Source organism: Rhinolophus sinicus, linkage group LG11 (genome assembly GCF_036562045.2).
Source record: "Rhinolophus sinicus isolate RSC01 linkage group LG11, ASM3656204v1, whole genome shotgun sequence".
NCBI classification, from domain to species: domain Eukaryota; kingdom Metazoa; phylum Chordata; class Mammalia; order Chiroptera; family Rhinolophidae; genus Rhinolophus; species Rhinolophus sinicus.
Window position 1 is genome coordinate 27675780 of NC_133760.1, and position 15714 is coordinate 27691493.

Below are 15714 nucleotides of genomic sequence, written 5' to 3' on the forward strand. Positions count from 1 at the left end.
CCCGATTTGTGGTGCAGGCCCCAAGCATCACTTCTGGCACTACTGTTTCTTTTGTAGGTTTGGCTGCTGCATGTGGCCTCACTTTTGCTCCGTATAAAATGGGGGTGCCTGTTCACAATTATAAAGCACACAGACCGGACATGTGGCAAGTGCTCCATTCAGTGCCTCCATAGACAAGAGGGAGCCAGTGAGGATGGAGCAGTCAGAGAGCCAGGCTGGCCTGGCTTCCTGTGCTTACAGATGAAGAACTGGTCCGTACAGCGGCTACAGCAAGACCCTGGGCTCTCCCGGGATGAGCTGGGCTTAGGCCACTATAGGCCTCAGGGCTGGTGAAGATTCCCTCCTTTGTAGATGGGTGAAGGGATTGTCTGGGAGGAAACTGTTTAAAATCAAAAGTCACATCCTTCTCAAGAACCTGAGACACTGGCAGCAAGAACAACACCCCTCGGTGTTCAGAACCTCTTAGGCAGCTGCCCTGGCCTCTTTCCGAGCTGAGTCATGGCGTTTCGTCTCCCTCCAGACTACTGTCTGGCCCAGGGGTTGCTGTGTCTTTGTTCCCTAGTCTCACTGTGGCCTGGGTTAGTAAGAAGGGAGCCTGCCTCTGCTCACCAAGGGCACTTTCCCCATCTGCACCTCCAAAAGGGAAATGCTGCTTTTTCCAGGGGGGGTCTGTCATGGGCTTTCTCCCTGGCAGGGAAAAAAACGGAAGGCAGAGGACTTGGGTCCCAGCTCCGGCTCTGAGTGCCTTGGAGAAGACCCTTCCTCTCCCCTGGGGCTCTTCCTAAGCAGGAAAGGGTGTGGGCTGCCTCCCTGGAGTGTCCCAGGTCACTGAGGGGGACAATGAGTGAGATGCTGCAGGGATGCTGGGGACTGGGGGAGTCAGAGAGTGACAGGAAAGGTTGTCTGGAAATCCATCCCCACTTGTACTTAGGGTCTTTCTGCAAGCAACTCCCCAAACATGCCCAAGGGCCCATGAGGACAAGAAAGTCAATAGCTATTGGCTCCTTAAGGACAAAAGCACCTGTAGAACCGTAGACTAGTTGACTCATCCACGTCTGGAGGATGCTGGAGGTAACCTGCGGTAACTGGCCCAGACCCATTTTCTTGGGCGCACCCCTCCCCCAGATGCGGGGACAGCTGGCCACCCTGTCTTTGGAAAATTGCCTTTGGCAGAGTGGAACCTGCCTGGCCAGAGGTTATGACCTACCCCAGGGCAGGCAGTGGTCAGGGTGCGGCTGACCAGGAGCCTAACAGCCCAGCCCCTGCCCCGAGGTGGAATCAATTCTGTGGTGCAATCCCCACTCCACAGCTCCTAGGCTAGAAGTGGATTACAGCTGAGGGCACCACTTCGCTGTTCAGACCTTCCCCTTCCCCCTCCTGCTCCCTCACTCCTCTTCTCTCAAGAAGCTACTTTCGAAGAATCCCCATCTAAGTCTCTTCATAACTGTCAATGACACCCCCTGCACTGTCATGCACATATTAGGTTCACAATATTTTTGTATAGGTGTCTGCTTCCCTGGGACTCCCCAGGTCTGGGTTTCCACCAGGACACAGGTGCCCAGCAGGAGTCTTGATGCCTTCAAATACCCTGAGAGATCTGTTAGTCGGGAAAAATGACCTCATTCTAAGGAAACAGAAGTGGATCCCAAGACAGCTGGACCCACGTCTCCCCAGAACCCTCTCTGAGCACCCCACATAACTGCCCTATTACATAGGAGAGGAAAGCGAGGTCTGGAGAGGGGTGACAGAGCCAGAGTCTGAACGCAGCCCTCCCCCATGGGCTCTGCTTTCTGGAACCTTGGTTTGTCTCTCTCAGGAGCATGTGGGACTCAGGCTGCTGGGCTGGGTGGCAGGGCAGAAGGAGGTCAACCTCCACATTGGCTTTGCAGCCCACACAAGACCCTGAGCTCTCACTCACCATCAAGCTCCTGTTCCAGTGCTGCCTCTTCCAGGAAGCCTCTGCCACCCCAGGGGGGCCAGAAGGGCAGAGCCCAAGTCCAGCTTCTCCACCTGGGTCTGTCGCAGTGTCTCTGGGTCTTATACCAGGGTTGGAGGGATGTCCTGCCATGAGCATCACTCCATCCCACTCAGAATGTCTGTCATCCAGACAGGCAATGTGCAGTCTTATCTCTCTAGAACCTTCTGCCAGCCATTCCTTCTGTCAAACATTGAGCCCAAGGGCCTTGTGGAAAGAACTTGCCTGTGTCCTCAAGGCCAGAACTTGGGCCAGCCTCCAACATCTTTACCACCCTGCGGTAAACGCAGGGGCGTCTTTCAGGAGGAGCAGGTGTCGCCCACCTTAAGGGAGCACAGGAAGTAGAAAGCTTGGGGCTGGGAAAGGCAGGCTGGTGGGTAGAGGGTGGAGAGACCTGAGTCAGCGATCCTGACAGCAGCAGCAGCATTTAACAGACGCTTCTCGCATCCACACCAGCCCTTATATGCCTTACATCCCTTCCTCCTTGGAAGCTAAACCAGGGCACCGCACTCGGCTCTTCCACGTGGAATGAGATGGGGTCAGGCTCCTGGGATAGTGGCAGCTTCACTGCTCTATCAAGCCCCATTTAACAGATGGGGGAAAACATCTTACCAAATATAAATACCAAGCTGAAGTTCACAGGCAGGACGAGACCCAGGCCAACCTGGTGCCCGGACCCACATCTGTCCTGCCACTGGAGGTCAAAGGTGACAGAGAGGCTAGTTCCTGCTCAAGTGCAGCACTCTCTCCCTGAAGTGAGTTCTTTCCTGTTTTCACAAGGGTCAGTCTCACCCGCTGGAGCAGGGACACTTTCCCAGAGCCCATGGAGCCGACGCTTGGTCCCCAGGCAGCTATGAGGGTCGGGGGCCTGGTGGTCCTGCCTCTGAGAACACAAACTGCTGCTCTGGGGACTTGCACCAGTGACCCTAACGTGGCAGCCGCTCTTTCGGGCTCTTTAATAATTTAGAGAATGTATACTATTCGGCTGGGCGGTTTCATCTCTGGATTCAGAAACATAATGCCCTGGGGATTGTTTCCAGTGGAGAGTGAAATTCCACTTGTCACAGTCACTGAGAACGCAGCCCTATTCCTGGAAGGGGCACTGGTCTCTGGGTGTTTACAAACATCCTAGAAGGCCAGAAGTGCCAGAGGCCAGGCTCCCAAAGGTGAATGGGAGCCTGCAGTTCTGCCCAGCTCAGCTAATGCTGGGGACCCCTGGCAAGTCCCTTCCTCTCTTCCTCCTGCCTGCTCAGGGGTGACAGCTGCGTGGATTGGCGTGTATGACTCAGGTTCTTTCTCTGCTCTCTCACTGTTCAGTTGCACCCCCCTCCCCAGCCTCACTTGGTGTCAGCCCCTGGGAAAGACCCTTGCACGAGCCTTCAGAGGGTCCATGGGAAACAGGGTGGCTTGCATTTCCTAGAACTTGGCAATTGTATTTTCCCCTCAAAAAGTGTTCTTTAAAAAAAAAAATCACACTTGAAAACATGTTGCAAAATGCAGCAAGTCAGATGCAAAAGGACAAATATTATATGATTACACTTATATGAGGTACCTAGAATAGGCAAATTCATAAATACAGAAAGTAGCAAGTTGGTTGCAAGGAGCTGGGGGGAGGAGAAGAGAGGAGTTATTGTCTAATGGGGACAGAGTTTCTTTTGGAGATGAAAAAGTTCTGGAAATGGATAGCGGTGATGGTTGTACAACATTGTGAATGTACTTTATGCCACTGAATTGTACACTTAGAAACTGTTAAAATGTACATTTCATGTTATGTATATTTTACTACAACTTAAAAAAGTGTTTACTGTGAAAAAAATTGCATAAGTAATGAATGTCCACTTGAGAAACATTAGAAAACAGAGAAAATAATTTTAGTTACACCAAAACCCCCTCCCATCCTATAAAAACAGTCTTCTGTGACATTCTAATCCATGAAGACGGAAAAAGCCCTACTCACTAACCAGCACAGTAAGTACTGAGCACCCAACAGGCCCTCCCTAAATATTTATTATCACAGGAAGCCCCAGTGTCTGAGGGACGACGGTCTCTCTCTGCACACAATAGTGAAAAACATCCTACCCTCGCCCCAAAATGATCACAGCTGATATTTTGATATCTCTCTTTCCATACTTTTCCCAAGGCAAATATATGACATAAATGTAAATATGTGAGTTTTATTAAAATAGGATCCCACTGTACCTATTATCTGGAAGCCTGGTTTTCCTCATTTAACAGTATATTGTAAACATATTTCATGTCATTTCATGTATCACTTGTGGGGCCCCCCAGAATTGGATTCTGTCATGTGAATGTTCTGTGACTGAACTGGTGCCCATTATTGGACATGTGAGTTGTTCCGTTTTCCTGATCATCAGGAACGCTTCAAGTTCTGTCCTCGCATGTGTATCTTTGGCCACTTGTGAGTGCATGTTTTAGGATAAATTCCTGGAATTTCTGGTCAAAGGGTCCAGGCCTGTTTGGGGTTTTTGCCTCGTCTTGCCAGACTGCGTGCTGGAGCCACACATCATTTATAGCTGTGAACAGCGAGAGATGCTGCTTGAACTGAGGGAGAGAATTCCACGGCCAAACTCAGCCATGGCAGCAGTTCAGGCCATGGTGCCCAGAGGGGGAGCAGTTTGGCAGAGCCAGGATTCCCCCTATACACATGTAAACCCCTAGAATATATGACTAGGTTACCTCACAAAGCAAGAAATGCTTGACATGTGTGATTAAATTAAGAATCTTAAGACGGGGAGACTTTCCTGGATTATTCGAGCGGACCCAATGTCATCACAAGGTTCTTATTAGAGGGAGACAGGAGGGCCAGAGTCTGAGAAGGAGATGTGGTGATGGAAGCAGAGTCAGAGTGATGCTGCCAGAAGCCAGGGAATGTGGGCAGGGCCTCTAGAAGCTGAAAAAGGCAAGGAAACGGCTTCTCGCCTAGAGCCTCCAGAAGGAGCCAGCCCTGCCAACCCATTTTGGATTTCTGACCTCTAGAACGGTAGGATGATAAATTCATATTGTTTTAAGCCACGAAATTTGTAGTAATTTGTTACAGCAGCAGTAAGAAACTAATACACCTCCCCTCTGCCACCAGGTCCTGAAGCCCAGTGTCTGAGGGACGATGGTCTCCCTCTACATCCGGCCGCCTGATGACCTGATCACCCTCTCCCCTAATCAGATGCACCCCAGAAAGAGCACACCCAAGGTTCTGCACATGGAGGACAGACAAGGAGGTACCCTGCCCTAGCCCCAGCCCCCAGGACCCACCCTTGACCTAACTGTGAAATTACCCTCAAGTATTGGAAATTGGACTTGCTTAAGGTCATGGAGTAACTGCGAGGTGGTGCCATGACCAAACCCCAAGGTCTAGCCTGGAGGACCAGTGGGTTCCCCGCCCGCTCCACTAAGCTCAGCCTCTTTCTGTGCCAGTCTGACTTGCCTTCCTGGGGACAGGTAGTCATTCACACTTTAGAGTGAGTAAAACAGGACGTCTGGTTCCAGGTTCTCTCCCACCGGTCAATGTGGCACTACTACAGAAGAGTAGAGCTCGACTCTCATGTCGAAAGCCAGGGTTGGGGTAGGTAGTTCCCATTCTCATTCACTCCAGAGCTCACAGGGTCCCACTGGCCACCTCCAACCCTGAAGTGTCCCTCTAGGCCTCCCCAAAACAGACTCAGTTCTTGCCCTCCATAGGGAGTTGCTTAACCATGCCTGGCTCATGCATGTGCCAATGATGGCCCCTGCTGTTTAAGGATTCGGTGCCAGATCCAGTGCCAGAGTCATTCTACCGAATCCCCTCAATCACCCAGGGAGTATTAGCCTCCCATTTCACAGATGAAAATACTGAGGCCCAGGAAGGTTAACTTACATGCACAAGATCATTCAGCTGCAAGCCGCAGAGCAATATTCCAACTAGGTAATCTGACTCCAGAGCCCAGAGCTGCCTGAGGTTGGCCTGTGGAGGCATTTCATTCAGTTTAGTCAATGTTTCAAAGTCCAGAGATTTTATAAAACAATCTGGATTCTCTTGAAAAATCTTATTTGCCAACTGAAAGAACTCCCAATAGCCAAAGTAGGAACAATTTGAGCAAAAAAAAATAAATAAAGGTGTATGGGATTATAACCCAAAGTGTAAAATAAATATGCACGAATTCACACTTATATAAATAAGTGATTGGGTAAATATAAGGTTGGTGCAAAAGTAATTGTGGTTTAAAAGGTTAAAAATAACTGCAAAAACCACAATTACTTTTGCATCAACCTAATAAATGAATGAAGGAGAGGGGACAAATACAGAAGAATTCCAAATAATTCATGTAGCTACTACATCCTCAAGGAGGTGGAACATAGCTCCCCATTCCTTCCAAAGAGTACAGTCTAGAAAGTGGGGGAAGAAAGTGTCATTTTATAGTGGGGAAACCTGACAAACACTATCTCAGCCAGGTGATCAAGGGCAACATTAACAGCGATGTTGCATGGTGATCGTATGTGCCCTTGGTATGATATGATGAGGATGGCATTTCACCTCTGGGGTTTTCCTCCCCAAAACCCATAACTGCAGTCTAAGAATGAGAACAACATCAGACAAATCCCAACTGGGGGACGTTCTCCATAAATCCCTGACAAGTACTCAAAACTGGCAAGGTCGTCAAAAACAAGGAAAGTCTGAGAAACTGTCACAACCCAGAGAAGCCTAAGGAGACATGATGATTAATGTGGGATGCTGGAGCAGGACGAGGACCGTAGGGAACAGCTGGAGTAATGTGCATACAGCATGGACGTTAGTTACTAAGGATGTGTGGGTGGTGACAGGTGCACCATGCTAGTGCCCACAGGTGCCTCCAAAGGCTCACTACACTCTCCTGGGCCAGGCGCTCCTCTGACAGACAGGTGCCCAGTTACCTTGGGGGGTGGGGGCACAAAAGGAGCCACCTCCCAGAACTCTGCCCCTCTAGACACAGCAAGGCCCAGGGGACAGAGGCCAGAGAACTGGCTATGAAGCTTGCCTCTGTCCAGATTTAGCTGTGTCCAAATTCCCTTCTCTCTCAGTGCCAGGAACAATAATAACCCCTCCCTGGGGCCCTGGTCAGTCCTCAAGGACCCTCTTAGGGTACTGGCGCCTGCTCAGGCAGCCCAGCTGTTACTTCTGGTGTGAACTGCTAGTCGCGAGGCCCCCAGAGCCTGTCATCTGCAGGACTGAGTGAGTCACCAGGATCATTTGCCTGCTGGGGGTGGGGTGGGGTGGAGGGTGGCACGGGGTAGTGAGAAGGAGCATCCCTGCTTTCACAGACATCTGGTAGTGTCAGGGGAGGGTGCACAGTGCCCCAGTGGGACTCCTCTGGCTGCCCCAACCCCACACCCAGGGATCCCTCTTTCTGCACTAAGGAAAGAGTTAGTGATGTCCTCCCAGAGTAAGCAGCCATAAGCAGTCATTGCGGATCAGTTGGAGGCAAGCACTAGATGCTGTGGAGGTCCTGGCCCCAGGTACATCCTTCCCCTGCATTTCCATTTCCCTGTACCCAGAGGTGTTGAAGGAGTCTTTCCCCACTGCTCATCCATTTCTGGCCCAGGCACCTAGAAATAGGGACAGGAGACAGAAGGAGTGGGCGATAAGAAAGAGTGGCCAAGTAAAAGAGAAGGAAGGAGGCGACCAAGGCTCAGTGAGGGAGGGGCCTGGGTAGCTGGGGAGGCCTCTGAGACAGAGGGCACGTGTGGCTGAGAGCCTGGGCGCCAGGCTGAGCTGCTGCTCCCAGCTCAGGAGCTCCTGTGCCAGCTGGATGCAGGCGGGTGGGCACAGGCAGGGCTGCCTGCCAGGCACACACAGAGCGTCCTTTGAGGAGGTGGCAGCTGTCAGCCCAGCGCCCCCTCTGCTCCCTGTGGCCCTGTCTGCCCCCTCTAACAATGCCTTGCCAAGCACTGGGCTGGGGAAATTGAGGTGCACAATTGGGAAGCCCCACTCAAGGGGTAAAAGTGGGGGGTAATAACCCTGCTCAGTTGGAGCAGGGAGGGACCCTGGCTCATTGGTTCAAGAATTGGGCCCTGCGCCTTTTGGCAGTCCTCAGTTTCCCCCTTTCTTGCACATCTAGTACCCCTCTCATTGGTGGGGTCACTGTTAGGATTCTCCCCAGGACCCTCAGGAGAAAGACCAAGCCTCCTCATCCCCAATGGATGACCTGCGAAGGGGGATTTTGAGGTCTGGGAGCTGTGGGCCAGTTCTGTGTCTCTGGGGAAGTCCACCTTCCACTGTTTCCTCCCTCTGTTCAATCACCTTGGGCTTCCTCGTATTTCACTTCCTGGCAGACAAAAAAGCCTGTCCCCTTGGGCAACTGCCCCTACAGATTTCCTAGGGGGCCGAAGTTCTCTGTCTGCCCCCAGGTCTCCCCATGAGCCTTGACTGCTGCCAGCCAGCCTCAGAACCAGTTCTGTCTTTCCTCCCCGGGTTGGCTGTAGGGCTGACCTCCCCGGACACTGCCCTGGTCCTAGGTGTTTACTCATTCTCTCCTGGCAGTAGCAGCCATTCACTTAGTGAAGCTTTACCCAGGAAATGCCCCCAGGAAGCGGGGACAGGCTGCACGTGGTGGGTGCCAGAACAGAATTGTTAGACCCCTGGTTCTGTCTTCTGGTAACTGAGGGATCTCAGAGCCTTAGTCTGTTACAGGCATCGGGAGAACAGCAAGGCCTACCCGGTAGGGGGTGGGGGATTAGGTTGCCATGTGTGCCTACTGCCTGTAGATAGGATGTTTGGAAACCATGTCAGGTGTGGAACATATGAAAAAATTGGGGATGTTTAACCCAGGAAAAGGAAGGCTCAGGTAGCAAACGCCTGTATTCCAGAGTCTGGGGGCTGGACCCTGGCGCAGGGAAACCGGGCTGTGGGTGACCCTTGAGTAGGGGTTACCTGGAGGCAGGATCCTCTCTAAAAGCCAGTCCAGATGTCAAGGTGACCCGACAATGAGCCAGGCTGTTCCCGGGGTTTTGGAGCTCCCCATCCCTGGAAGAGGAACAGTGGGGGGAGTGCAGAGTAGGCAGAGAGGCACTGGGCGTCCTGTGGGGGTTACCCGGCGTCTCTGGGGTTTCAGCTGGGGGAGTGGGAAGGGTTTCTAGGAGCCCTGCTCAGCTGACGATGCAATCGCCTTCAAACACAGGAACCGGGAGCCCGGCCAGACCACAGGGCAGGCGCCCAGCACCCTAGGCTGGGCAACGTGGGGGGTGAGGGTTCTGACGTCCAGAACCAGGTGGGCACACGGGAGATGGTGCGATTCGAAGTGGCCCTTGAAGAATAGGTAAGAGGTGGAGACCGAGCCCCTGAGCCTCGTTGGGCCGACAGAAAAATGCCGGGGTCCGGGGTCCTCGCCTTTAATGCTGCCCCCGCGGAGGAGACGGGAGGGGGGAGGGGCCGCGCGGGCGGCGCATGCGCAGCGCGGGCTTGAGCGGCCGGACAGTCCGGCCGCCGGGAGCGCGCAGGAGCCCGCTGGGACCTCCGAGAGCGCAGGGACCGGGTGCCCGGGGCGTTGAGCGGCGTGGCGGACAGGAGCTTCCAGCCTGCCGGCGCCGCTGCTCGTCTGGGCTACGGGAGTGGCGGCCAAGATGTCCGTGCCGGTGAGTACCGATCGCCGGCCGGGACCCCGGGTCGGCCGCCCCCGGGTCGGGCCTGCGACCTCGCGCCGCCGGCTGCAGGCCTAATGCCGCGGGGGTTCCCGGGCTGCGGGTCACCTTCCATCCCCCGTCCTTCTTGGGTCGGGGAATGGGAACGGCTTGGGGGCGTCTCCCCCAATACGGCCTCCCGGCCCCTGCCTTTCTTTCTGTCCTCTCCCTGGAGAGCCGGGTCGGTGGGGTCCGTGTTGTCCCCTCGGGGAGCCCCCCAGGACAGCTGGGTTGGCAGGGATCTTTGTTGGCCCCCGGGAAACCCCTGAGACAGCTGGGCCAGACTGGAGTCCGTGCTGTCCCCCAGGACTCCCCTCCCCCAGGAGCCCCACTCCAGGACCTCTTGGCCGGGTGAGGGGGAAGGTCTGTGCTGTCCCCTAGGGATAGCTTCCCTGTTGGGCTCCAGGGACCTTACCGCGATGGCCAGGCCTGGCACCGGGTCTGTACCTCTCGGGAGACACCCATCCCCCAGGACAGCTTGGCCAGGTGGGGTTATGCCAGCGCCCCAGAAGGGCTGATGTACTGACTTTCCTGGGAAGTTTTTTTATGCCACTGAACCCCCTAGGGCGCAGGGCCAGGCCCTTTTCTCCCTCCTTGGGGGCTTCTCTTCTCTCCTGACACCCTCTCTTCCTAGCCCTGCAGTTAGGCTTGGGGAGCCACCAGGCCATGGCTCCACCTTTAGGCCGGCATCTGGGCCCCACCTCCTGAAGGTGGCAAGTGATCCTGGCTACCCCCAGTCATCGGACCTCAGGTGCAGTCCCCAGCCCGCTTTACAGATGGACGGATTGAGATGGGGGCCAACATCCTGAGTCCTTTATGGGTGGGGTGCTGCTGTCTGTAGGCTGAAAAGCTGTGGCCTCCAGCCATTGTTTCTCTGAGGAGTTAGAGCTTTCCACTCTTGACAGGATGGGGCAGTGGGCGAGAGCACCTGTCCATCTAGCCTTGTTTCTGGGACTGCTCCTTACCTGGGGGACCCCATCCTTATGGTGAAGCAGACAGTTGGGACTTCCTGAAGCAGACAGTTGGGCCTTCCTGGCAGGGCAAGTAGCCTCTTAATTAACCACCATAGAGCGTGTGGAGATTACTGGAGAAGAGATGCTGTGTAAGAGCAAAGCATTGTTATTATGGAATTAAAGATCCCAGCTCCTGCCCGCCTCCAGGGTGGTAATGCAGAGTTACAGATGAAAAAATTAGGGCTTCCAGACAGTGCTGATGTGAACCACTCCCCCACCCCCAACCCCAATTTATTCTGGTTCCGAGCATAATTGTCTCATCTTTAGAAAGAAAGAAAGAAGACAGAAAATGCCTGCCAAGCCCCTCTTCTCTCTTGCTCTGCTTTCCTGCAAAGCTCTGGATCTTTTCTGGGGACTTGCCCTGACCCTCTGGGAACTGGCTAGAAGGACGAGGTGAACTACCTGAGCCTGCTTGCGGGCCAGGGTCTCCAGAGCAGTAGTGAACAGGGAATGTGACTCAGGCCACATCAGAGTGATTTCAGTTTGGGAGGTCTGTGCTTGATTTATTTTGATCGTCCACTGTCACAGCAGAGGTCTGGACACAGAGTCTGAATGGCACTCAGACCCCTTGCCTTACAGGACTTTGGGCATCCTTCCTGGGCTCTGTGCCTCAATGGCCCCAACTATAACAAGAGAGGGATGGCAGGAGGGCCAGGGTCTGAGTGTGACTTGGACAGACCGGGGCTGCTGTGGACACCTGCTATGGACACCTGCAGCTAAGGTCTGTTTGGTATGTCCACACGTAGCCAGCTCCAAGTCACTTCCCACCCTCCTACCTGTAGCCACAGCCCTCAGAGATTCTACAGGGGGTAGGCGGGGGTCTCACCATCTGCCCCAATGTGGCTGGGCTGTCAGATCACCCTGGGACCTTGGGCAGGGTGTGAGCTGGTGGGGCTGGGAAGAGAAGTTCATTTTTGGAGCAGCCATGAAATGTTCAGAAAATTGCTTTCATGTGCTGGTGAGTGGTGAGGCCCCTCAGAAGCTTCCAGGCCGGTCTGCCTGCTCAAGCTCTGTTCTTGGAACCAAGAATGGTGATTGCCCATGTGGTACTCATGGACACGTTTGGGTTTTAAGCACACCCGTTCATTTGGGCAGTCTTTTCCTGGCTGGGGCTGACGCAGGCACTTTGGCCCACAGAAATTACAAGATGCTTCCGAATGGAATGGGAGGTGATGGCAGGGAAAGGAGAGGTTGGGCCGGCCAGGTTAAGCCAGGAGTGACTTCCTGAGTGTTAGAGCAGGAGGACCCTCCAGGGATCTGTCATGTGCCCCACACAGGGTCCTCCTGACTCCCTGCACAGTGCTCCTTCCTCTGCCCTGAGCTGAGGACCGTGCTCACGCAGCACCTGGAAAGGCTTTTCCTGGCTGGTCTGACATCTGCCTTCCTGTTGGGCATGGCCATCTGGTGCCTCGGGCCTGTCTCTTCCCTCTGGGCAGGCAGGAAGCATTTGAAAGGAAAACAGCTGTGCCACCCACTTCAGTCCCCTGGCAGGCACTGGCATGATCCGTGTTTAGGAGTGACAAGGTGCTGGCTTCCCCCGGCACTGTCAGGCGAGAGGCCAGCCTCCAGCTTATAGAGAAGTTCCCTGCTGTCTATTCCTGCCTCTCGTTTCCTGTCTGTGAAATGGGCTCCAGCTTCTCCTCTGCTTCTTTATTGAATGAGGGATGGGTCCTTTCAAGGAGTGACAGTGCTAACATGCGTGGAGAGTGTCCTGTGTGCCACGTGCTGGGCTCAGGACTTCACAGGCTCAGGGAGGACCTGTGTCTGCCAGGGTCGTATGGCCACTGAGAGAGCCAGGGTGGGAACAAAGTCTGGCAGGATCCAAAGCCAGAAAGTGAGCGTCATTCTGCGTGGCCTCTCTAATTGTGGGGGTTGTGGCTTGTTGACTGTCCACAGAGGCCAAGTCTGCCGAGAGACCGACCCTCTGCTTGTGGCTTTCCAAGTATGAGTTTATATAACCCCTTTGGCACCCCTGGGAGGCTGTGCAGCAGTGTGGGTCTAGCTCTGTGCCGCCTCAGCCGTCAGTGGAGATTGGTGGACCAGGCGTGGCACCTGGTTGAACCTCCGCCCGTGATCTGGGGGCCCCTCTGTGCCTGGCTCTGTGCCAGACAGTGCTGTGATGGGAGAACTGGCCAGGGAGCTGGGAGGCACTGGCCTGGGAAGCGAGGCCACGGACAGCTGGAGCCTGGTAGAATGGATTTAAAAGAGGACAGTGGGAAACGGCAGTGTCCAAGTCCGAAGTCCGCAGTCCAGTCTCCAAAGCACACAGCACACTCCTCCTGCCACCTCCCCTCCTCCCACGGAACCTTGCCTCTACCTGGCCTTCCCTCTGCAGGAAGTGATTTCCAGCTACTGCCTCTGCTCACTCTGCAGTGCTCAGGCAGAGGGCCTCAGCCCGAGGAGCCCTCCAGGCCCCCATCTGCGAGTGTGTTTATTGTTGGGGTTATTTGGTTGCTGTCAGGTTCCCTCCGGATTGCAAGCTTCCTTGGGGTAGGTAGGACCCAGGCCTGCTTGGCTCCTCTCTTTCTGCCTCATCGCCCCAGTTTGCTCTGGCCACCTGCAGTGGATATGGCCTTGGAAGCATCAAGGCGCCCCCACAGGCAGTTAGCTGTGCCCTTGTGCAGAGAGCCTGGCGTTTCAGCCACTGTCCCAGAAGCCCTGCTGGGGGCTGCTCCTGGGTGGGGAGGATGTTGGTTGGCTCAAGGGCAAGGGCTCTAGAATGAATGGTGCTGGCTCATCTGTGCCTTGAGTGAGTCTCAACCCCTCGAGCCTGTTTCCTCATCTGTATTATGGGGATATAAACAGCACTGAGCTCTTGGGGTTTTGTGAGAACTTGGCAAGGGTTGCAGAAAGCTTTTCGTAAGAGACCAGTCAGTCATAGCAGCTACTGTGGTGGAGGTTATCATCTTTATCGTGACACTGTTGGCTGATGCAGTGGCCAAGACCCACTCTTGGCTCCTGCACAGCCAGCGGGGGGAGGGTGATCAGCTTCTTCTCTGGTGATGCTCCGTGGCCTGCACAGTCTGCCTCCGGTGTCCATTTCTTTACGGTTGGTTTGCTTCCTGCCAAAGCCTTCGTGCTGGCATGGCCCTGGTCCTCCCCTGCCCCAGCTTGCTTGCAGGACCCGCCTCTCGAGTCTTGGATAAGCCTTGGATGAGCAGGTCCGTGTCCTTATCCCACTGACAGAGTGGCCTCCGTGGGGCCACCAGCTGGCCTACCGTATCCTAGGCCAGGTAGGTGTCCTGCCCTGAGGCCCCAGGAGTGGGTGCAGAGTTGCAGGTGGTGAAGCCACTGGGGCCGTGCAGGCCTGTCCTCAGGTGCAGTCTGCTGGAGCCTGGGCAGCAAGGGGCGGGCAGGGCACCCCCGAGGTGGGTCCCGGAACCTGAAGGGAGGGCCTCAAGCCTGCAGGTGAGTCAGGTGGGCTGTAAAGCTGTGCAGGCGGCACCTTCTGACCCCCACTTCCCGCTGCCCGTCATGAGTTGTGCTCCCTGCAGCTGGCGGAGTCCGCCCTCCTGTCCCCTTCCCGCTCTGCGCATTATCTTCCTGCGCCTCCACCTGGCTTCATCACAGCTGCTTGCTTTGACTGTATCCTCACCAAACCTAGCGTGTCTTTGGCTTGCTCTTAGTCACTGTTTGCTGGGCCAGTGTCTCCTCACTTCAACAAAAGGAGAAAGAGCTGAGGGCACGTTGGGGACCTCAGGAGTGGTGGCAATGGGTGCCCATGCTGGCCGGAGAGAGGGTCACAAGTTTCAGCTCTAAAGTTAATCCCTGCTCTAAAGGGGATTAGAGGCTGGGGGGAGGGGGGGTTCAGTCATTTTAATTTATTATTTAAACCCCACCAAGTTCCAAGGAGGATTTGAAGCAGATTATAGTGAAAGATATAAATAGTCTGGGGTCATCAAAAGATCCAGAACTGTGTAATGAGGAAGATAGGCGTACAAATTGAACTTTAAGCTCCCTGACAGCCAGGGCAAAAAGGGTGACTTGGTGAATTCAGGATTGTAATACCTATTTTTGGTACTTCTAATGCCATGTATTTTTCCCCTCTGTGCTTTTATTTTTACCAGTTGAGACCCTTATCGAGGTAGATTTTCCATTTAGTGAAATGGACAGATGTTAGGTGCATAGTTGGATGAGTTTTGACTAACGTAGACCCCATGTAATCATCAATCAAATGAAAATAGTGAACGTCTCCATCATCTCAGAAAATTTGCAGGTAACCCTTTACAGTCAAGTGCCCCCCCACCCTATGGTGGCCAACATTCTGATTTCTCTCTTCATGCTTAAATTTGCCTGTTCTTGAACTTTATAGACGAGGAAGCATATAGTATGCGCTCTTGGAGGTTTTGCTTCTTTTATTCAGCATGACAGTTTTGAGATTTTCATCCACGCGATATTAATAGTTCCTTTCTCACTGCTGTGCTGAGTAGTCTTCCATTTATGAATAAGAACTGGTGTACTTATCCCTGCTCTTGCTGATGGATACCTGTCTCTAGTTTTTGTATGCTGTGTATTTTAAAATCCTGGAACACTGGAAGTGTTGTCAGTGTTTTATAAAACCTGATATCCCATGATGTGTGTCTTGAGGCATGCCCAGAGAGTCGTGTGTGCCCCCAAATCCTGGATCCCCCAAGTTACGTGCTTGTTCAGAAGGTGGTGTGACCACATGTCTCCCTGTTCACAGCCCTGCCCAAAGATCTAGGGTGTGAATCCCCTCTTCCCAGGTTGCCTGTGGGATGAAGCCTCGTAGGTTTTTTGTCACCTGTGTGTTCTCCTGGGCCCCTTTCCACTGCAGAGGTCCTGGCTGGGACAGGCTCCTGAGAGAGCCGGAATAGGGGAGGATGGAGGCTGCTCTGGGAGCTGACCACATCTTTCCACCCTGCTCTCTATCCTCCCCAGATTCCTGGGCTCCCTCCTCTTTGTCCCTGGCTGCCTGCCAAGATAGCCACAGGGCAGACACTCCTGGCTGCTCCTGCTTCAGGTCTGGGAGCCCCCAGCCCACTGGAGACCCCACCACTCAAGAAGCCAAGGCGGGGGATGGGTTCGCTTGGGATACACTCCCCGCCCCCCTAACACCAA

General features: G+C 54.1%; 1 protein-coding gene across 2 annotated transcripts in view; it reads left to right on the forward strand.

The window, feature by feature from the left end:
• Positions 1-9086: 9086 nt before the first annotated feature.
• The window catches only part of BCAR1 (BCAR1 scaffold protein, Cas family member), a 35891-nt gene continuing 29263 nt past the window's right edge, over positions 9087-15714 (forward strand). Inside the window, exon 1 of one of the 2 annotated variants that reach the window (XM_019710676.2) lies at positions 9087-9261. Coding sequence is in view for 1 of the 2 variants with exons in the window: in XM_019710657.2 (XP_019566216.1) it covers positions 9566-9577 (12 nt within the window). In the remaining variant the exon portion in view is untranslated. Of the gene's footprint in view, positions 9262-9403; positions 9578-15714 lie in introns of those variants that run through there. The other variant, XM_019710657.2, reaches the window with a different exon arrangement.